Consider the following 24,532-nt stretch of genomic DNA (forward strand, 5'->3'; position numbering starts at 1 on the left):
AGCTTTCAGATGATACCCAGTTTGCATATACTGGCTAAGTCACAAAACAAAATATACAATGCATCCTTGGAACTACTTTGTTTTTTTACGGACTATTTTCTGGCATGTGCATGCGACTGGTTCTTAAAAGTGGTATTATACCTCAAAGGTTAATCAAGAACGGTAATAAAAAAAACATGAACCAGTAATATCGACTAGACAGGTGATATAGATACACACAACCAACAATATGCAATAACAAAAACAAAACATGTACAGAGAAACAATAACCACTAAATACTGGGACTAAGTGCACATGTAGGGTAAGCGTCCTCTGTTTTTCTAGAATGTCTATCTACTCCATGTACTCCACTAAATACTGGGACTAAGTACACAGGTAGGGTAAGCGTCCTCTGCTAGAATAGAATGTCCATCTACTCCACTAAATACTGGGAATAAGTACACGGGTAGGGTAAGCCTCCTCTGATAGAATAGAACGTCCATCTACTCCACTAAATACTGGGAGCATGGAGTAAGTACACAGGTAGGATAAGCGTTCTTTAATAGAATAGAATGTCCATCTACTCCACTAAATACTGGGAGCATGGAGTAAGTACACAGGTAGGATAAGCGTTCTTTAATAGAATAGAATGTCCATCTTCTCCACTAAATACTGGGAGCATGGACTAAGTACACAGGTAGGGTAAGCGTCCTCTGATAGAATAGAATGTCCATCTACTCCACTAAATACTGGGAGCATGGACTAAGTACAGAGGTAGGGTAATCGTCCTCTGATTTTCTAGAATGTCCATTATTGAGTTGTTACATCTGCAGCCCTTTTCACAAAAAGTCGTATAAGTAAAACTAGTCGTAAATTGTGACGTCACAATACTTAACTCTATTATGACATAATTACTTACGACTAATTTTACACTTACGATTTTTTGTGAAAAGGACCGCTGAGTATACAAAAAACAAACATTTTGGCACCGTGAATAGTTCCCACCGTGCGCACGTTATCGCTACAAACTAAAAATTGCCTGTAATCACGACTTAAATTCGCCTAGAAACTGTCCTCGTTTTATAAAACAAACTGCCTGGATGTTAAGTAAGAGCACGAACTCTACTCAAAAGGTTAACTTATTAATTTACTATTACAATTTCGTTATTTTAATTACTATTTTTTCGGCAAAATATGAAAGAAAAACGTTGAAAGTACGATGTCTAACGTTACGAAACACACTTGTATTTTGAGTTAAAATTGCTGAAAACCGATTACAATCTGCCCTAAAAGTGCTGAAATTGGAAATTGAAAATGAAATTCATGCTCACATCATACATTTACATATCATGACTTGTTATCTGTTCTGACGTCACTTATTTAAAACGGATTTTTTTCCAGACCCGGGACAGTGAAATTATTGTCCATGTCAATTTATTGACGTAAAACACTTAATTAAAAAGAAAAAAACTAAACAGCCAGATATGGCAGATACAGATACCATCGCAAGGTACACATCGTCTTTTACTTATAGCAATATTTTAAGTAGAAAATTTTGCCACACAGTAATATTATCAAGAAATCCGCAAGTCTGGCAATTTCGTCCGATGCTGGAGTGTAAATGTACTTAAAACTATATTGTTTCGAATAGGTGGCCGCAGGACAAGATTTTACATTTCTAAAAGTATAAATGAATAACATGCTTAAAAAATACACGGAGTAAGCTTTAAAAAGCAGCGGTTATCATTGAATTGTTGTTCATGTAGTTTATTTAATTTGACAATAGTCTAGCTATTTCATACCAAACCGCAAAAACAACGTTATGTACGTTTATGCCGCTAAGTGGACACAGAAACGATTTTGAGGTGGGGGAATAAAACATATAGGAAGTAGCGACTATTCCTTGCGTAGCTATCCATAATTTAGATATAAATTATGTGACGCAGTGTTATCTGGTGTATGTTGTATCTCATAGGCGGATTTGTTAAATGGAGGACGAGACTTATATAATTATGCTCAAATACTTTTGTTAATAATACAAAAATCAATTGAAGGGAAATCAAGGAAGTCTGGATTTGAATGGTAAGAAAAAACAACACGAACGCACCCGTCTTAGGTCTGTCAGGCCCTCACCATTCGGAATTTCTGGTTTCACCACTGGATGTGTTATGAGTATTTCACATTTGAAAAACAGAAAAGAAAATTGTGTTCGGTCAAAACAGGGTGACGTATTCAAATACTGTATTACCGCCTCTCAAATCTTTTTCTCTAATCAAATATTCTTTTTCAATATTCGGAGGAAAATGTACCAAAAATCACGTAATTTGTATCCAGCTATCCAAGACCCCTCCGAATTCCGAAATTTATGCTTGTTAGGAACGGGTTGTAATTTAATCTAATTACTTTCATAGAACAGATATCTCTTTACATGCATGTACCTGTAATTTGAAGACAGACAATCCCAGGCATTGACGGAAAAATATTTCAGGCCACAAATCTTAACTAATTGAGAAACATTCCTTTACTTTCAGTCCGGGCACACAATATAACCATAATTTTACCCATGCAGTACAAATTTTAAAAAAAACGTAACAGGCGTAAATTTTGCTGTAAAATGACGTTCATTGCGCGTAACGTTTTTTTTTTTTTTAATGGTAGCAATATCGTGCGTAACGCCTTCGGTGTTTGTGGTGCAGGTGAAAAACGCTAGTCATCAAGTCAATCTGGTATACTGTTTTTGTCATCAATAATGAACAAAAGGGAACATGTCCCAGGAATAACGTATCAATAAAGACTTGACAGTCAGATTACTCAAATGAATGTGAAAATGTAAGTCTAAATACCACATTGTAGTAAGAGATAATAAACAAAGATGATACCTAGAAATATAAGCACAGGTGATTTTTAATTTTATGGTCGCAACTGTTTGTTTCCAGGGTATTAACAATTTCTTGTCCTGTCGGTCATGTTAATAAAATTGCTACCTGCCTAAATTGAAAACTCAGTTGTCCTTTAGTTAATGCATGTTTAAATATACATGAAATTTGGTTGTCTTTACGGTATTTTACTTGTCCGAATAATAATTGTCCTGGGCAATAGGACAACTTGTAACGCGAGTTTGCCATTTGATTTATTCATAAATTTATTGACATATTAGATTTGTGTATTTGTTTGTTGGGGTTTAACGTCCGAGCAGCAATATTTCAGCTATATTCAGACGATGAACATGAAATTGTTGATAAAATGAACATGAAATGATGATGAAATAAAAAAGGGATGGAACACAAGGACAATGGGGTCGACAAATTTTGATTGACACTGGAAATAGGGAGAGGTGGGTAGGGTCGGGCAATTTAGCCTCCTGTGGCGGAGTCCTATGGTTCTTACTCCGGGAGAATACCACAGTAGGGTTCTTTAACGTGCGAGGAACGTGGCATCTTTCCCAACACGGTGCACCACTATGGTTTGCGGTCAGGTTTCCCGTATTATAGCCTGACAACCCCAGCATGTAAAACGCCAGGGGTACCCCATTCCACCACCTGGGGCACACATCCCAGTTGCTCTGTGGGCAGAGCGCCCTAGCCCCCGGCTAGGCTTCTGAGCACTATTTAGTCGCCTTTTACGACAAGCTTAGCGCTGCTGTGGGCCTATTCTTTTAACACCCGGACTTGCACGGGGATTGACATATTAGAGTTTTGTATATAAGCATCACAGTACCTATATCAAATCTGTATACCACTTATCAAATGATTTAGTAGTAACAATTATATAATACTGGAAGAACTGTAGACCGATTACCAAACCTCGATTCTCAGCAATGCAACAAGAAAAGCAAACAATATTATGTTTATGTAAAAGATCAGAAAAACTGTGCGCTGATCATCAACGTGTCTATGAAACAACAACATATATCAGCATTCTTTTCATACTTGACTTCTAAAATATTCCCAAGAGTTCAAAAACGATATGTAATTAAACCAGAAAAATACCGTTTGTTTACATTACCGTGAGTGTTGAAAAAAACCATGGTATCTGTTTTTCTCTTCATTAACTCCACTACTCTAGTTTTCAATTTAAATACTTAGTTTCGACATAAAATTTGGAATTAAGATTTCAATGATAGAATGGATATGATTATGCAGTAAAAACAATTAAAACATACAAGGAAGTATGTGCATTAGTAAAAAACAGAGGCTCGTATTATTTTCATTAAATTTCACTATCCGATTTTTTCATTAACTTCCGGTTTCAATAATAAATGAAATTCAATTTCAATACCTGTACAATAAGTGTGTGTTCATATCATGCAACGACATATAACTCTGAAAACACTCTGACCAGGATGATTGTCGTAACATTCTGGCATTACCATATACTACGTTTTGGGTAAATGTGTCAAACGTGCATCACTCGGTGCGCATTATGTACCCATTACTGTGACTAAAGAATCACCATGCTGACTGTAGACTAAGACTATGTTCATTTCCATGCTAATTTTTCCTGAATGCCTAAGAGTATTCATGCTGGTTTTACCGATTAAGGACCGGAATATTTTCGTTTCTGTATATCTTTACAAATGTCTGGTGTCGGTCTCCTTGTCCGGACGTAAATAGTACCTAAAGGTCCTTGAAAATATGATGAATATATTTTCAATTATAATGATGGTGACCAACAAATATGTTTGAATGACCTGGACGAGTATAGTCAGGCATAATGAAGTGATTGCAGTATAAGTTATAGATAATATCTAAATTAACACTCAACCAAACAAAGAAACTTATAACTATAGATAAAGTTGGTTAAAAATATCTTGTCTACAAATTTCCGAAACATCAGCTTAGTGCTGTTATACAAGCTCTATAATTACATATTGTACTCTGCATAGAAAGACCGTAATGTATTCCGTGTCATGTTTGCTTTGTGCGCTTATGCACAACAAAAGTGATAATGTCAGTTTCCTGCTACCCTACTTACTCCATGTGTGTCTAAACATTTCATGGCGGCAACTTTTACCCAAGCACGTCAAAGTTTAGGCTGTTTCACTCCATGTAAAACCTTTTTTGAAAAATAAAACGATATCCCTACATGTACCTAACTACCATATATTTCTTGCTGGTAGCAGGAAACAATACTATTATTTGTTGGCCTTATAGTCCATCGCACATTTGTATCTTATTCAAGGTTTGTTGTGAAACCAGATCGTCATACAAATTGTTACAAACAAAGGCTTGTTTAAGAATCACGGACAGTTTGGGTAATAAAAGCATGGATCCAGTTCATTTATAACAGTGGTAATTAAACACCTCAATATAGATGATGAAAGCTACATTAGGATGGAGATCCCTAGAGTCTCACTCAGTGACTCTTTTCAAAGTAGTATAATTCAATCCAGGAAAAATTTTGTGAATCCTTGAATAATTCAATAACTTGGTTTTAGAGACAGGAGACCTTGGGGATTAATTCTACTAATATACAGTATACAGAACACAAAGCCAATGCTACCTCCACAATTTCTATAGAATTTCTGAATGGTGCCGAGCAGAGGTTTGTTCCACAGCAATGAACGAAATGATATTTTGCTAATTTGTTGGAATTGGTTTTCTTTGTATTTTCATAACTAAATAGCTATGTGTTATTGTGTAATGAAGACATTGATTATATATCTGATAAATGGAGCACGCACTAGATATTTGTACTTTCAACATACAAGTTCACTTTTATATAAGTAAACTTTTGTGGAAACATTGAAAATGATCTGTTAAAACAATGATTCAGAGAATTTGTCTCATTATTCTCAGAAACCGTCGTGTATATATCAACTGTAATTAGTTACCTTGTATTACCCTTAAATGGGAAATTGAAAGTAACAAATAAGTATATTATGATACAGTGGATGTTAGCTTCCTATTCATAACGAATTAATGTTAAGATCGATAGGTATTACAAGACATGTTGAATTGTATGCAGGTCTACGGTGTAAAATCCTTAGGGGACGAATCAGACAATTAAAAGCAAATCAATTGACAATATTACACAGAAACTAAACAATGGACATTGATTAGATGGGCACTATATTACATTCTGATGTTTACTATCGATAAGTCCTAACGATAGATTGTCCATTCTATTAGAAAATAGAAGGCTGGTTCATCCGGATATATAATTAAACTATTTCCAATAACATTAATACTGATTCTCAACAAAACGATCAGTATCTGAATGGGTTTAGAATGTAACTAACGTATTTTGCGTGGCTCCTCATACTTGTGGTATTATAGATTACCTGATTGGAATATGATTCGAACAATTATCAAAGAAAGCAAGTCCATCAATCTTCATAATTATACAAATGTATCTATTTGCGCTAATCACTTGCTTAGATAAAGTATATTCTTGAGGCTGCATGATTTCCACAGAAAAAGTAATTGAAATGTTAATGTAAAAATGTAAAAAAAGCTATTTGAGATTTTTGCTTTTTTCACTGTTTTCTTTCTTTATGGTCATTATTTACAAATATATATTACAGCTAAAGGTTTCAAGGGGGTACGTACTCAACAGGGGGTTGATTTTCACGAATTTGAAGAGATTTGAGAATTATATTGTTTTTTTTTTTTTTTTTTTTTTTTGTGTGTGTGTGCGTTTTTAGTTTTTAAGTGATTTTTATGGTCATCATACTAAAGTGAATGGAAGAATTATTTTCCACCTACTTTTTCCCTTTAACCTGACATTCTCATAAATTTGTTACTACATGTACCATAAATATACTGCCGCGGGCATGTAAACTGTCACTATTTCATTATAATACGTATTATTATTTTCTTTTCCTGTGTAATTATGCATGTATACAGGCTTTCCTTAAAAATACGCCACAATCCTTACACAGAAATTGAAATACAAAGCACACACACACACAAACACACGTAAATGTAATTGTCTTATATGATCGTGCCGACTACATGTACATAAATATTTTGTCAATATCTGACCTTAACATTTCCGTGCGAATTTGCAAATATAATACTACAGCGACCACATGTAGGTTCTTTGTCATTTTACTGCTTAACATGAAAGTGGTGCATATATATATACAAACAAATGCAAGGGGATACAACAAAAGTATTGCAAAAGTAACTATAAAAACAAAAATTAGAAACAAAAACTATGGCGGAAGCAGCAAATGAGGAATTGGGACGGCTGCGCAAACGTACGAGGACAGATTCATGTGACCAACTGACAACACCAGTACCTCATAGTTCCCGTTTGTCTTTTCCGGTCTCCTTATAACATGTCTTGCCATGGGGACTTGTGATAGATTAGCTAAACAGAAAACCAGATTTGTATCGAAAATAATTACACTGTCAGAAGAATGATAGACGTTGTCAATGAATACGGTTCACCCCAGGTAGAAATTACCAAAGAATTCCTAGATTCTTCAGAATGCAGAAAAAAATTGAAAAAAATGTAACGGGAACAGGCAAGTAAAAAACTCCCCTGAAAAAAAGACGCATTAATGACAATACGGTCCTACTATAATCGACAAAACACAGTACAACAAATTCAAAGTAATCTTAAAAAGCAAACTAACTCAGCTTTTTAACTAGCAAGAACACCATCAATGTGACTAAGGAACTTACTTCGATCTACCATTTAAAATTATAAAAACCGTTTTACCCGTTCGAGGGCAAACATCGATGACTTCGAGTACTTGTATGTTCTACCCATACATGTATCTATCTACAGATTGTTTATGATGTGTAAATAATTATTAACATCTGATGTTTCATCTGATAATAAAAGATTTCTTTAATTGTCATAATGTAAACCTATAACATACATAGACAGGGACCTAATTCATGGCACGGAAACCAAATACGACCTGCACCATGCACTATAACAAGAAGTTTAACCACGTTTAACTTTTGACCTTCAGGGGGAATATGACATATCAAAATAATAAAGTAGTTAAGGAGGCGTTTACTATGTCTTCAATGTTATGTTTGATAAACCATTAAGCATTTTAAATTTGTTTGGAGGGGTGACTATTCTATTATGAAAAGTTGTTTAACGATGACAAGGTAGACCTTTAAAATTGTCAAAAATACAGTACCAAACAATTGATATAAAGTAAAAGGTGTGAATTTTTGTAAATGTTCTGTATAAACGAACATTATTAAGTTTTCAGTGCAAAAACGTGATTCAATGTAACTCACAACGACGGAATTGAAGAAATGAACAATTAAGCGAAATATATTGCATACCAATAACCTTAGTGGTTCAGATATATTCATTTTAAATTGCTTCAAATGAGTTCAATAGTGTAGACTAGTTACAATAGTAGATAACCATTATGTAAAGCATAATGCAAATGCACAAGGAATTTAAAAGCAAGTCTGAAGCATAAAGCCTCTTTATAAGGGAAGCAATATTTCACACAATTTGCTGAAGAGTACATATACAAGTGAACAATATAAAGCACAAAACAGTAAACGGTGCTTAATAGATAATTTGCATAATTTTCAAGTAAATAATCAGCATTAGGTAAAATAAGGACTTACCATCACTAACGACGTACGACGGCTCTTGGCACAGGATTTCTTTGTATCCCTCTCTAAAGGACGGACTTCTCCACGCGTATATTATAGGGTTACAAGCAGAGTTCATATATCCAAAACAATAGGCCTGAGAAATAAAATAAATTCAGAAACAATGGAATGGACCAAACGAAATAGGCCTGAGACATACACAGTCAGAATCAACGGATGAACCAAAAAATAGACCTGAGAGAAAATAAATACAAATCAATGGAACTGATAGACATCGTTATTTTGGCCATGAAATCCCAGAAAATTACGTAATTTTTTTTTCTTTTGCAAGATAATTTTTCAATGAAAACTATGTTTTGCCTATGAAACAATCTCTTTGACCAAATAACATTTAAGTTCCTCTGAGTTAATTGATTTTAAAACATACATGTACATTATATTCTGGAATAGATATCTAATGTTACCAAGATGCTACACCAGTTAAAAACAATGAGAAAAAAAATAATGAAGAGAAACGGCTGATACATTAAACTGTACGGAGTATAATCTACACAAATTTAACCCAAGACCATAAAATCACTGAGAGTTTGTTTTGATTGATTGTTATATTACTGAACCTATGTTACCAATTACTACTGTGCTGTATTTGCTCCTCGAGAGCCCTTAATAACATATGGGTCAACTAGGTCTACAGCCAAGTCGCCCCAATATCCCTAGGACAACTCGGTCTACAGACAAGTCGCCCCAATTCTTCTAGGACACCCTATGATAAGTTTGATATCTATCGTTAAGTCCTCTCCAGCTTATACTTTTGTGCTGTTCAGGTAAACCCTGCATTATAAAGATCTATTTAGAAGTGTTATATTTGATATAACACCCCGATGAGACCATTTACATGCTTGGTGCATATTCTACATGCTATCAAAGACATATAATACGAACGTCCCAGATTCTATTTCAAGCATGTTAGATATTTACTGCCTTCATTACAAAACTTCACTTCTGTTTTCTCTCAAACAAAAGTTCATATTTATTATTCCTTAGATGAAAAGGGAGGTAATCATCAGGGGGGGGGTCTGTTTAGTTGTCTAAATTTACTTCAAAGCATTGAAAACATTAACAGATTATGTAATTACATCTATCACTAAATATATTTATGGGTACGATTCAAATGTTTGTCTATGCTTAAAATGTTTATATATCACTTCCTGATACTAATCATTGGAATTATTTATCCAGTTGCATAATTATCTATTCCCAAAACTTAATTTTATCAGACGTTATTACGAAAGCGTTTCCCATCATTAGCTAATCAGTGCATCCGGATACAAAGTATAAGGCCTTAAAGCCAACCACTTATAAATGTGGTTTAATAGCAAAAATATCACAAGATCTCAGACTGGTCCGTTGCATGGGAATCGCCGTCTTTATTGAATAGAATAATAATAGATGTTAACAATTTAAGAGCAGGTAACTGTGTCCAAAATGTACGAGGTTCTATTTGAACATTAAAATATCAATTTATACACGATCTAATAACGGCAATAAATTTCCATTAGAGGAGACCAAATTAGATAAAAATATATTGTCAAGATTGTACAAATAGTTCTAAATAAAACCTGAATCTTGTTTAATTCGTTAATTTATTGGTATTCGTGTAGAAATAAATTGCTTAATCTATCTTTCATGTGTTTACCAATGCTAATGAAGGGACGAAACCCGTCACAAACGTTGATCTTTATGTGAAGTTGGTGACCATGAAGCTACATGTACATGTATGAATAAGAATGGTTCATGTACAATATCACGTATCATAGAGGATAGGATCCTTTCTCTTGAATTGTACTGTAACAGCAATCTGTGTTACTTTGAAACCACCCCTTTTTTGTCTGATAGAGGAGTTGTCATTTATATTGTGTCTCTTTGTTCCTTGTTCTGTTGTTCTATTCGGAATAAGTCTTATGAGGTTTACTACCATAATCAAAATTTTATAGACCGATCGCAGATCCTTTTAAATTATATATATATATACTCCTTGAAACGTTCAAGTTTCCCATTTTAGCGTTCGTGCATCGTTTATCGTGCGTTTACTCTTTGTTTTGCGTTCGTTTAAACACACGATAGAAGCGTTCATTTTTGTACTTCGATTATTTCCTTTATTCAACTGTTATTTGCTATTATCAATTCAAATATTGTCATTATTTTTATTGTTTTATTCTTACTTTCGTCATTATTTGTTAATATTATTATTATTTTTCATCGTTCGTCTATCGTGCGTTTAAATGCATGCTATGAGCGTTCGTTTATCGTGCGTTTATAATAAACGCACGCTTAGAACGTTCGTTTATCATTCGTTTATACGCACGATATGAGCGTTCGTTTAAACACACGATAGATGCGTTCGTTCAACGTGCGTTTCTTGAGCGTTTAGCGTTCGTTTAGGTATCGTGCGTTCAGTAAACCTAAACGTCTGAAGGAGTGTACATATTAATTATATATAAATCAGAATTCATTTTATAAGCTCGAAGTATAATAACTCATTTAAATATCATCTAAAACTACAAAGTAGTTTAGACTCGAGACAATTTATTTTCAGGCATAGAATCTCTATTGCTGCAACTGGCCAACATACCTGACTTATTTCGTTGTATAGACCTCAATCAAGCCTCCATCAAACTTAACTGAAACGATTTGTTCACCCTGTCATAGTTTGTTTTCCTCTGAATATAGCCTGAATGTGACATCTGATTAGCAAGTCGGTGGGAGCTTTTTTTAAAGCAGAAGATGCTTACCCTACCGATGCATGTTGTCCATGCGCTCAGTTTCGAGTGAAGTCCAGAGTGAAGTTGTGCGTGTTATTGTGTCCTTTGTTGTGTCTCGTCCCGAGATATATTCATTTTGATTACCATTGAAATCACTGTGTTGTTAATTTGAGTGTATAATGTTGATTGTGTTGTATATAAGGATTATTCATACACGTTCGAGGTGAAACATGTTTCAGACTAAATTTTAAAGTTAATTCAAACATTCGTTTAGTATTTGATATAAATGATACTTACAATAGCATTGGCATAACCAGGAATCTTACTCTTGTCTTCCTCAAACGTGACGTAGTTGGCGTACACACAATATGGAATCCAACATAAAACGAAACAAGATAGGACAATGAAGAGAGTAATGGTCACTCTCCTTTGTTGACTGTAGATCTGACTACGGTCTAATGCTGTATTCTCGTCCAATCTCTGCATGTGTTGCTTTATTTCGGAAAACATCCGTATATAACATCCTATCATCAGTGCTAAGGGTAGAAACAAGTTCGACACTTGAATAATAAAGTGAAAAATTAACGACTTAGTAGACAAGGTCGGATATTTTGGTCCACATTGCATTGTTCCCTCCTTGTATCTTGAAGTGCTAAGAATGAAAGTCGTAAGAGATGCACAAGTTATAGCCCAACCCCACGCTGCACCGATCATGATTAAAATCTTACATTTAGTCAGCTGTGTCAATGGACGAGTAATGGACAAGTATTTATGGATACTTATATACATTAATGTATGTATAGATGTGATGAAAAATGCTGCATTACAAAAGCTATTAATAAAACATAAAATATCACCAAATATCCATCTCTTAGCTATTAAAGTCGTCAGAGAAAATGGCGCTAAGAGTACTCCAACAAGAAAATCGGCAATGGCTAGATTGACTAAGAACATGTTAGTACGTGTCCGCATGCCCCGATGTCGTATTACAACCGCTATTACCATAAGGTTTCCAAAAATAGCAAAGATCATTGATATAGTAATCCATGTTCCGAAAAATGCAGTTTCCACCACACTAAAACCCTTCCGGGTAGAGTTCCCGAACTCGACAACTGTTGCATTTCCCGTTGCGACATACGGCACGAAGGGATCTGATAGGAATATTGTTTCCGCGGTCCTCGCGGTACTATTTAAGCTTTGAGCCATTATAATAAGTATAAAGCAAAGCTACACAGGAAAAATGCACTTCAATCATTCATTCCACAATGAAACTATTTGCAGCTAAAATCTACTTACAATAATTACGGCTTGTAAAGTCGAAGATGAAAGAGCGCTATGTCGTTTTCCAAAATGTATTTTGCATTACTCATCAAGTCTTAATTACCCCATCCATATGAAACAGTGACATAACCGCTATATTCACACTGGTATCAATAAAATCATAGCTTGTATTTGCAAACTTGTACACGATATCCTAATAGAATGACAATTAATCATAATTCCCCGGTCAAATCAGCTTCGTTATTCCTTCAGCACAATAACTGGCTTCAAAAAATGTTCCATTGATTACAAAAATATGATCTTGTTTCACTCCGCGGTGGTTAAATCCGTCAAACTCTGAAACAGAATACGAGAAAATCATACAACTCAACCAATGATTAGCTCATAAAATATAAGACGATTTTTTTTTAATGTAACGTAAAACCCATTCATTATTAACGACAAGTGTTGAACAGCTTTACAATTCCTACAGTAAAATATAACCAAAGCCACAGTACACGAGTGTTTTACACTGAATTACTTATAGAGTAAGTTATGTGTGGTTCAAAACCTGATGACTTGACGGATTCACAAACTTACAAACTTACAATTGAAAATGCATTGAAATTTCATTAAACAATAATATCACACTCAACACTTCCCTTGATTTCATCTCTATTACAGAAAACAAGATAATTAGCTTTGAAAAATCATTAAAATATTTACCATAGTGAAGTTAGAATGAAAAACAGGTGCTCGGTAATTACGGAACGTAGCAGCATCTCTAAGATACATTGGGTTTATAATAACCAATATCGAACCTGCTTCATCTCTTTTAGACAGAGCGGATACTAAGTTAAACGTGCTTTAAGCATCCCAGGAGTTATCTCTTGGTAATTAGTCCCTTAATGACGGAATTATTTATCTGTAAATTTCATCAGTGATGTTTTCGATCAATGCTTTGTCATTCATATAGTTAGTAAACTATAGGCGGATACTAGGTTCATTCTGTGTACACAACAATCCGGACAACTAAATATTAAGTACAGAAATTGATTTTTTTTCTCTCCAAACATTTGCACAGTTTTACTACAATTAGTACATGTCCACGTTAATTGGCCGTGTAAATACTGATACGGTTCCGGTAAATCGGAGGATGATGACACGGACCGCCAGTGAGGATAGGTCGAAGATAAAGTCAAATGATCCAGATATATACAATATACATATCAACATTTAGAAAATGGTTTATTTCGAACGGAGGAACGAGCACCAGAAACGATGCACCAACAAAAAAAAAATTTAAAAATAGAAAAAATAAAAAGTATCCCATATAAAAGAGTAGTCATGGGAACCCAGATTAGCATACATTACAATGATGAAAAATATACAGGGGAAATAGACACACACAACAAAGGACATGAAATAGCCAAAATAACACGTACAAATAAACAAAAGTAAACGAACCACCCGGATGCCACTACAAACTAGGGGCATGAACCAGTTGCACCGTTAGGGTAAGGGTAAGCGTCCTCTCCTTTTTTTTTTTTTTTTTGAAACACCCAACGAGTTACTCATAAATGCAAGTGCACAAATACTACAGTCAATATCATTACATACATGTTACTTCACCTACATAAAAAGGTATCATTCCTCCATAAAACCAACATAAGAACCAACATCATTGACAATTTGTATAACCAATAATACTTACAAAGTATAAGAATGGCTCTATAGGAGACAGTACCGTGTAATCATCATGAGAGTTTGTTCCTATACTATGCCCAAAAAACATTCTCTTGCTTGTTCTTTGGAGACACAACGCAAAGCAAAGGAAAATGTTTTAAAAACAAAGGTTTGTGTTTTAGAGGACATGTAATAATTGACAAACTCTGAAAGGGCTACAGTGTCTATGTAGTTGTAAAGTCAGGTACAAGTATTTACTAATGCAAAGGAACTATGGAAAAAATATCTTAATTGATATCTACCGTCTGGAAACCGACAAAAATACATTAATCTAATTCTCAATAACATTCCGCTAAATTGGTAAGTCAATGGGCCACAAAAAAGTCCTTGAAAAACACTATTTTAATGCATGCATTTACACACAAAAATACGCTATTTCAATAAATTGTGTAAATTGATAAGAGGTTCCCCCTTTTTTTTATCCACCAATGAGTAATTCTTGTTTACATTTGGGAATTTTGATTGACTGAAAATCTTTTTGCGATATTCTTACTACAAACCTGGACTCCGATTTACATTGTAGATGTAATCTAAGCCAGGGTGAATGATAACCGGAAGTTAATATTGCTTTTTTGTGTGTGCGAATTAATCAAGCACAATTAAGATTTAAGTGTTCAGCAAGAACAAGTGCATTAAGTACAACATAATACACAAAAATCACAAAACATTAACAATGAATATTTAGTGAAATAGGTTTATATTTAGAGTTTTGATGCTTATACAGCTAAAAATAATCTCGAAGTTATAGAGAGTAATCCCAGACTCTTATAAGGAATTTGTTATCACTCTCAAGATGACAGTATTCTTCAAATACCCTGAATTACATGTATTTAAATACATGTACACGAAAGTATTGACACAAGTTATCTCAAACGATGAGATAAACTTCACCTTCGTCACATACGAAAGTTATATCTTTTGTTATAAGATATCAAATATAAATAAAATACAAGTACACTTAATATTTTTCCCTACAATAATAGCATGGTATGTCGTAGACACTGAGTTAATACTTCCTTTTAAGGTCAATACGACTATGCCCCATTATGAAACTTAGCGTGAAACTTTAAGCTAGTAATAATACAAAGAACAATTTGTTAAATGAACTGTCTCGTTTTGACAAGATGGAGCTTAATATTTCTAATACCTAGTTATTACATCTGTATAAACCTTAAATTCCTATTTTATTAAATTCAATACATTGATAAAGCATTGAGCATAAAGTAAATGTATTGATAGTATTTTTTTGTGTATACATGTAGGTTGTTGCTGTAAATGGTGAATTGCATTGTCCACAAAGTGTATGAATTAGCTGTGTTTTCATTCATACATGGAAAAATAAATGTAATGGTGTACATATACATACATGTACATGTACTTCGATTTCAATTAGGTGTGTCGTGGAATGAGACTGGGTATAGTTGGTCAGAAATGAATCCACCATTGTTAGTTTGCACCACTTGATTTTACTATTCAGAACGCAATGTTAAGGACAAATTTCTGTTTGTGAGAAAATGAGAGAAATATAAAAGAATAAGAGACGTCCACAATCATGCTTATGCATATCGGTATATTTGTTTATGCAGTTATTTTGCTAGATTCAAATGATCATATCAAATATGTACAAGGCATGAAAAATAATCCTTTGTCATAATTTTCATTAAAATATTGAAATCTATACTTTCATTAAAACATGCAAAATAAATATTTAAAACTTTAACTTACAGTGATGCAATGATCTCAGTTGTATCATTTCTCCAAAAACACAAATTGCTTCCTTTTTCATCACTTCTGTTACCAATTGAAGGAAGAACGCATTACATCAACAAATTCTGGCAAAACATAACTAGCGATAACAGATCACCTATAGACTGTTAACCTTGAGGGTGAAGGATTTAATTGGTATGAGATAGAGAGAAAATTTGAAAAGTAATCTTGATGCTGTTTAAGTCTGCGTGTATTATGTGCTTCATTTATATCTAATGGTATTACGTGAAACTGATTATATAAACATCTGCACCGTTACAGTGTAAGAAAAGGCTCGATGTTCATATGAGAATGAAAAATATTGGTTTTTTTATTCAATTGTTTGTTCACATATAAAACCACATTTGTGTTTATTTTAAAATAGATACATGCAATACTAGTAACTTGTCCCATTTTTAATCGTATACTAAAGGCAGTAAACAGACTAAGACTACCAGTAATGACTGTGTATAATACAGGCAGTAATCAGACCCAGACTACCAGGTGAGTAATGCTTGTGTATAATACAGGCAGTGAACAGACCAAGTCTACCAGTAATGATTGTGAATAATACAGGCAGTGAGCAGACCCAGACTACCAGTAATGATTGTGTATAATACAGGCAGTGAACAGACCCAGACTACCAATAATGATTGTGTATACTACAGGCAGTGAACAGACCCAGACTACCAATAATGATTGTGTATACTACAGGCAGTGAACAGACCCAGACTACCAGTAATGATTGTGTATAATACAGGCAGTAAACAGACCCAGACTACCAGTAATGATTGTGTATACTACAGGCAGTGAGCAGACCCAGACTACCAATAATGATTGTGTATACTACAGGCAGTGAACAGAACAAGACTACCAGTAATGATTGTGTATAATACAGGCAGTGAACAGACCCAGACTACCAGTAATGATTGTGTATAATATAGGCAGTAAACAGACCCAGACTACCAGTAATGATTGTGTATACTACAGGCAGTGAACAGACCCAGACTACCAATAATGATTGTGTATACTACAGGCAGTGAACAGACCCAGACTACCAGTAATGATTGTGTATAATACAGGCAGTAAACAGACCCAGACTACCAGTAATGATTGTGTATACTACAGGCAGTGAACAGACCCAGACTACCAATAATGATTGTGTATACTACAGGCAGTGAACAGAACAAGACTACCAGTAATGATTGTGTATAATACAGGCAGTGAACAGACCCAGACTACCAGTAATGATTGTGTATAATACAGGCAGTAAACAGACCCAGACTACCAGTAATGATTGTGTATACTACAGGCAGTGAACAGACCCAGACTACCAATAATGATTGTGTATACTAAAGGCAGTGAACAGACCCAGACTACCAGTAATGATTGTGTATAATACAGGCAGTAAACAGACCCAGACTACCAGTAATGATTGTGTATACTACAGGCAGTGAACAGACCCAGACTAACAATAATGATTGTGTATACTACAGGCAGTGAACAGAACAAGACTACCAGTAATGATTGTGTATAATACAGGCAGTGAACAGACCCAGACTACCAGTAATGATTGTGTATAATACAGGAAATGAACAGGCCCAGACTACCAGTAATGATTGTGTATAATACAGGCAGTAAACAGACCCAGACTACCAGTAATGATTGTGTATACTACAGGCAGTGAAGAGACCCAGACTACCAATAATGATTGTGTATACTACAGGCAGTGAACAGAACAAGACTACCAGTAATGATTGTGTATAATACAGGCAGTGAAAAGACCCAGACTACCAGTAATGATTGTGTATAATACAGGAAATGAACAGGCCCAGACTACCAGTAATGATTGTGTATAATACAGGCAATGAACAGACCAATACTACCAGTAATGATTGTATATAATACAGGCAGTGAACAGACCAAGACTACAAGTAATGATTGTGTAAAAAAAACAAGTAAATATATGATTTCAAAAAATGAAAAATGATTGGTGTTTCCTGAAAACTTTTATATGTCTAAATAAGTTTAAAATACACTACCATCAGTTTGTTGACTCTGAAAATTAGTTTCATATTAAATAACTGCACCGGAATCACAGAGAAGACCAATATAAACATCTGAATTATAACAGTGCTGTCTGTATTGCTGTACTGGACCAGAAATCACATACGATTTTCATACAGAAAATAAAATTTGGGAATAAGTTCAGTTTAATTTTATGAGAATCTTAATTAAAATTTTCACATAAATTCGTGTACAGTGATTTTCTCCTGAAAATCACACGAATTTCTTGTTAAGTTTGTGTGAGTTTACAACATTGACATGTTGGAAGTTCACGGACCAAGGTTATATTATTCTTTAGGGACTGGTCAGATGGTAGGCATCGGCTAAATAGCGAAGATTGAAACTATGAAAACAGCATTACCTAGACCGATAAATTATATTTATATGAATAACAAATAGAGCAAGGTGTTTTTTATCTGTTTCTACCTTATGTTACAGAAATCTGATTGAAATCACAGCTACATGCGATGTTTATTTTGTCTCTATATTAAGCGCCATAAATATAACTATAGAAATCCTAGTCAAACAGAAGGGTATTCATAACAAGGTCACCGTCTGCAAATCGTGCGCCTATTTTGTGAGAAAAGTCAGGTTTTCCATGATTTTTTTATTTCAGAGTATGTTGTCTGTACAAAGCCTAGCTACTGTATATGTAAAACAATTCCTCTAAGCATGAAACAAGTGTCTTTCGCTTCAGCATTATAAAAGCATGTCTTATATTGCAGGTATTTAGTTGACGAATCGTTCTGCACAATTCAATGACCTGTCTTGTGTCCTATAGAATTGTGATTTCTCAAGAGCAGTGCAGAAATATTGAAACCAAGCAATCCAAAGTAAATCCAAAGACTGCATTGTCAACTAGCAAAATATTTAATCCCAAACCAGCATATATAACAGGCAATGCATCTACATGTAATTGTTTCTGGTTTGTCATTAAATAAATAACCCCCAATAATACGAGTCGAACAAAAACAAGATCTCGATTAACACTTTGCTACCACCTGTATTTACTTGACAATATTGAAAAGAGATTCATGCTATCATTAATCACGCAGATATTGATGGTAATCGATTGCCAATAAATTTATTAATATTATAACTGACACCTACGTGATAAAGATAGAAAACATCAAAGTATGACACTTAATCCAATCTTCGTTTTACCTCGCGCTACTTTTGTTAATTTTCATGTATGGTAGATATATATAAGATTGATAAAGATGCACTGTTTTTTTAATAACGCAATTATTTTCATTCATTTTAATAAAACATGTGTTTAAGTTTATGAAAATATATCTGATTACAAAACTTTTTTTTCTATCGTCAGAATGTGACGTATTTCTTAAGTGCATTAATAAGATGCCAAACAAACCTTCGTCAAATCATCGTATATGTTTTACATGTATTTAGGACCATAAATTAATACCATAAACCTACAATGATGCGGTATGTAAAGGTTGATACTAGAAATATCGGCCATAACTGTGTACGGAGATCAGAAACACATGCTGCATGGTGTAGAGCATGAATTGAACAGAAGACGCAACCCCCGGGGGCAACCCCACGTACCCCCCTTACGTAAAGCCATGGTAAACACCATAAACAATTTTGAAAAAGGTTTCAAACATCTGTTTTAAAAAAATGTACACACTAGATAACAAATATTTTATGATGTTACGTAATCTACTAGATAACAGTGTATAAGGATCTTGTATGGTTGCATGTAAAATTTCTAACAAACATACAATATTCGGTTTAAATGAAACGATTGAATAAAACCACGTGTTTAGCCTACTTAACCGCTGTGTAGAACTATGGTAAGATGTTGTACTTAAGGCATCTTAAATTATCAGGAATTTAAAACCTCAATATAAACATAAACCATATATTTGTTTTTGTTTTGTTGTTGTTAATTTGACAAGTTTTTCATAACGAGGTTTTCATAACGATGACTTTTAAAATGGTATGTAGTAGAAAATCTCTATTTGTCATAGAACAGCTGTATGATAAGTTTGGGTTACCCTTTTGTGAAATTGTTCACGATTTTGTCAATGTCTGCTATTTTTAACCAGAGGATCTTCAAATCATTCAAATGTATTTACTTTTTAAACATGGATGTTGCTACAAATATGAAGTTATTACTACAGAAATGTTATGGTCGTCATCATGAAATCGTGGGTCGTTACTGTGTATACCTTCGAACCGTGCAAACTGATTTGTTCAACGTGTCATAGTTTTCCTTTCCTCTTTCGTCTACCTCGGACTTCACTTTTCATGAGCAACTCGGCGGGTGTTTTTAGAAAAGCAGAGAACGCTTACCCTACACGTGCACCTGGTCGATGCTCACAGTTTTTAGTGGAGTCCGAGTTGCTCATTTACTTTTGTTACTTTGTATGTATTATTTTAGTTACTTTATGTTCTTTGTTGTGTTTTCCATGTCTGGTCTTTGTCCTTGGATTATTTTTTTTTATTTCCGCTAGAGCCTTGGTTCCCTTGATTACTCTTTAATCAACTTATACGACCGATGATAGTAGTACAACCGTATCGTACCGAGTAAAATGTGTAAGCACTAGTATTACTGGGTGAATAGTGGGGTACTTGTTCTTCTGCTTGTAAGGTCCCGAATATTATAATAGGGTAGGGAGTCTGGGATCTCTTTGAAAAAAAAAAATGTTCCAATTAAAAAAAAAAAATTCACTCCTCCATTGGAAAAAATCAAACATACTTATCCGACATCGAATCCCAGGGACCCCTCAGTGCCACATACTTATCCGACATCGAATCCCAGGGCCACCTCAGTGCCACATACTAATCCGACATCGAATCCCAGGGACCCCTCAGTGCCACATACTTATCCGACATAGAATCCCAGGGACCCCCCAGTGCCACATACTTATCCGACATAGAATCCCAGGGCCCCCTCTGTGCCACATACTTATCCGACGTCGAATCCCAGGGACCCCTCAGTGACACATACTTATCCGACGTCGAATCCCAGGGCCCCCGCAGTGCCACATACTTATCCGACATAGAATCCCAGGGCCCCCTAAGCATTTGATTGTTTTCTTTTATGTAAATTGATTTATTGTTTCTGTTCTAAAAATGACCTCACGCCGACAATTCTAAAAATGACCTCAACCGACAACTAAATGAACATCAATACACGAACATACTGCTTGATTCAATACTGTCATCTAAAACTGTGCGTAAATTTTATATCTACCGTCGACAGTTGTTAGTTTTTTTTAACTTTTCGCAAACAAGTATTGCAAATTTAGTATTTTGACAGAAATAATTAAAAATGTTATATGTCTTGTCAAATCATGATAATCATATATGTGTAAATGCTAAGCAGAAATGTATGTTATAATGTTGGGGTTAGTAATGGGCATATTCCCAAAAGTCTTAAAAGGAAAGTGATAACTAAAATTTTCAGCCAACAAATTGTCAGTTTTATAAACAGAAACTGACCTAACGACATTGGAGCAATCTCATTTTCTAACTTGAGAAACTTAGGTGTCATTCTGTTCAAAAGTTTGGGTATTATTGATTGATTGATTGATTAATTAATTGATCGATTGATTGATTGATTGATGGTGGTATTACGGATGTTTCGTGCATTTCAGGACGAGAATGTTTGATCAATCGAAGTACTTGTTCGACATCCTTTGTCGGATTTCAATGTCCTAGCTCACAAAAGCAACAGCACATGGGTAGGCATATCAATTCACTTAGATATATACATGTATGACTCCGGGTCTATACAAGTATCTCCGATATGCCGCGCGCTTGATGGAGTAATTTTAGAAGAAAATGCGAATGTAGTATACATAATTTGAAAATGTCCATTCTCTATTGTTTTTAGGCAATGACAGGAATCAACTGCTTATGTCAAAATGAACAACTATCGACAGTAAAAATTATATTCACGATATAACTCTTTGTATTCAGTACTCATTAACATTGCACAATTATAGGAGGTGTACATCAAGACAAGTCGAATAACTACATGTTCATGTACATGTACACAATGCCAACTATATAAGAATAAAGTAAATACATGTACAAGTTCAACCATCTCCTTTTACAAGTACAAATGTACACTGTATGTCTTTACAAGTGTTTACAAAAACAATCTGTCATTCTAGACAAGAACAACAGATAGAAAGAGTAATTAACTAATCATATCTGGAAAGGCACTTCAAATTATTATCCCAACTATAACAAGTAAATGATTAAATTCTTTAAATAACAATAAAATTTGAAGTTGAACGTTTTAAATAACATAAATTCACCTGTTTACATAATATTACCTGTTAATGGACCCCTCGTACATGTACTTCCATTATTTAGGTGGTTGTGGGTTTATTTATTCAAGAGTTTACCAACCAAACTTCCGCTAAAATATTGTGTACATAAAACACAGGTGATTTAAAAGTTTTGTAATTTTGTACATTTATAGTTCCTTTTTAACGTAATCCACACAGGTAGAAAGACATCATTGGGTTCATTGAGTGGTGTCTTCATGAATACACGATATATTGCATGATATACCAGGGTTATCTATTCATCAGTCCTGGGGTTCATGATTTGGGAACTCAAATAAAAAAAAGTAGGTATAGGGTTCATCTTGTAGGTGCATATTAACCTTCCTGGGGTTATGTAGTAGGTTACTATCGGTGTGACGGTGTGCTGTACGTGAAAAGCCGTGACTATCATTTCATTTACTGTCACTGTTTGAATGTCATTTTTACCGATATAGTGTGTTAATTATATTGACGGTGATTGACTTGCCTTTGTGGTTCCACTGATTTCCAGGGATTTTTTTCTAGATATAATCAACATTTGTTTACAATAAGACGACCCCTTTGGATCCGCCTATGGAATATATATATGCCGATAAGACAAACTACTAGAAGAAAAACACAACGTACTTCATTGCATATAAACGGCTCTTGAGTGGAAATGTGCAATGTATATGTACAAGGTTCCATATGTTTATGTAATGTACATATGTACTAGAACTATCGGCCAACTGTGTATACAAAAAAAAAAACCAGACTTTATGAACGGTTGTGTTCTGATTCATTCGTTATAAATCTATCAATAGACAACATTGAATACATGTGCAAACCAACTATAGATGATTATATAGTATTAAATGTATTCTATGAAGTGATTAATGTAAATACATAATTGTTATATAAATGATAGAGGCTATATTTTATTATTTTGGATAGGCATACCACGGTACATGTACATGTACTAAGCATGAATTATTATAGTGATTAATAACGTACTGCAGATAGTAAATTTTATTTGAAGTTCACAAAGTGGATAAGTGGTGGGAAACCTCAATGACTTAAGCGTGACTTGATAAGTAGCAGTACGTTATACAAGTACAAGTGTACGCATGCCATTGTACTATGCATGTGCCTTTATTTATGAAAGTGATAAATCCAGTTGTCACCAATTCTCTTCATTATGACATTTATTTGATATTAAGCAGTAAATTAATGCTGATTTTTTTCCGGTACCAATACATATTAAATTCATATACTGCCAATGGTAGATGTATTTCATGTACAGAAAACAATGATTTTTGGTGACTTCATATGCCATATTTTACGCAACCATAGCCATTTTCGTATACAAATCTGTATTTGGAAGGACACCATACATAGAAAATCAACCAAATCAAGAACGATAACTTTTCAAAGGTGTAAATTCCATGTACATGTACAATATAAGTATTTTTTTTTCAAAAGTGCAACAAACAACCTTTTATGACAAATTAAGACTGGTTATGTTGTTTCTGGGTAAGAAATAAAAGTGAATTTTGCGGGGTTTTGACATGCATGGATAACCTCTTCTCTATTTTCTTTTTATAAAAAAACATATATGTAATTCCCTGAAAGAAATCATTTAAAGCGCTAAAATTTACATGTCATGTGGTCTCAACACGTGCATTTGTACATGTAGGTGATACGCAAGGATTAAGACTGTAATATCATAACTAACATGACATATAACATGTTACGTCCATTGTTATTTTATATAGAAAATAGATACAAATGGCGACGGAAGATGTCAGGATGCATTTATATAATCGCATATTACGTTCGTCTATTAAGTTGAGGAAATTTGACATAATCCTCAGCCGCTTGAGAATACAATGTGACTTTCTGAGTGGAAAATCATATTTTCCTATAGACTTAATTTCCTGTTGTCAGAAACATTTGTTTCTCTTGATAACATATACTACTCTATTAGTACAACCAAAAAAAAAAAAAAAAAGAATTTTCAACACAACTATATACTTAAATAGTCAACTCTGTGGTGAGAATTCTCAACACGAAATAATTCACTTGTTTAAGGCTATATTCATAATGAAACTATTTTAACGATTACATAGGCCATTTAACACA

General features: G+C 34.2%; 1 protein-coding gene across 12 annotated transcripts in view; it reads right to left on the reverse strand.

The window, feature by feature from the left end:
* Nucleotides 1-22,938, reverse strand: part of LOC148603881 (uncharacterized) — a 42,411-nt gene extending 19,473 nt beyond the window's left edge. For 2 of the 12 annotated variants that reach the window (XM_088553815.1, XM_088553809.1), the window contains exons 1-3: nucleotides 22,418-22,938; nucleotides 11,583-12,902; nucleotides 8,536-8,659 (exon numbers count right to left, since the gene is read on the reverse strand). In XM_088553815.1, the coding sequence (XP_088409941.1) occupies nucleotides 8,536-8,659; nucleotides 11,583-12,491 (1,033 nt within the window). In that variant the 5' untranslated portion in view covers nucleotides 12,492-12,902; nucleotides 22,418-22,938. Of the gene's footprint in view, nucleotides 1-8,535; nucleotides 8,660-11,582; nucleotides 12,903-13,153; nucleotides 13,202-13,271; nucleotides 13,426-16,016; nucleotides 16,220-22,417 lie in introns of those variants that run through there. The other 10 variants (XM_088553817.1, XM_088553816.1, XM_088553819.1 and 7 more) reach the window with 9 other exon arrangements.
* Nucleotides 22,939-24,532: the final 1,594 nt, after the last annotated feature.

The sequence above is a fragment of the Perna viridis genome, chromosome 11 (genome assembly GCF_037379345.1).
Source record: "Perna viridis isolate PV_CMFRI_1.1 ecotype Kerala chromosome 11, ASM3737934v1, whole genome shotgun sequence".
Classification (NCBI taxonomy): domain Eukaryota; kingdom Metazoa; phylum Mollusca; class Bivalvia; order Mytilida; family Mytilidae; genus Perna; species Perna viridis.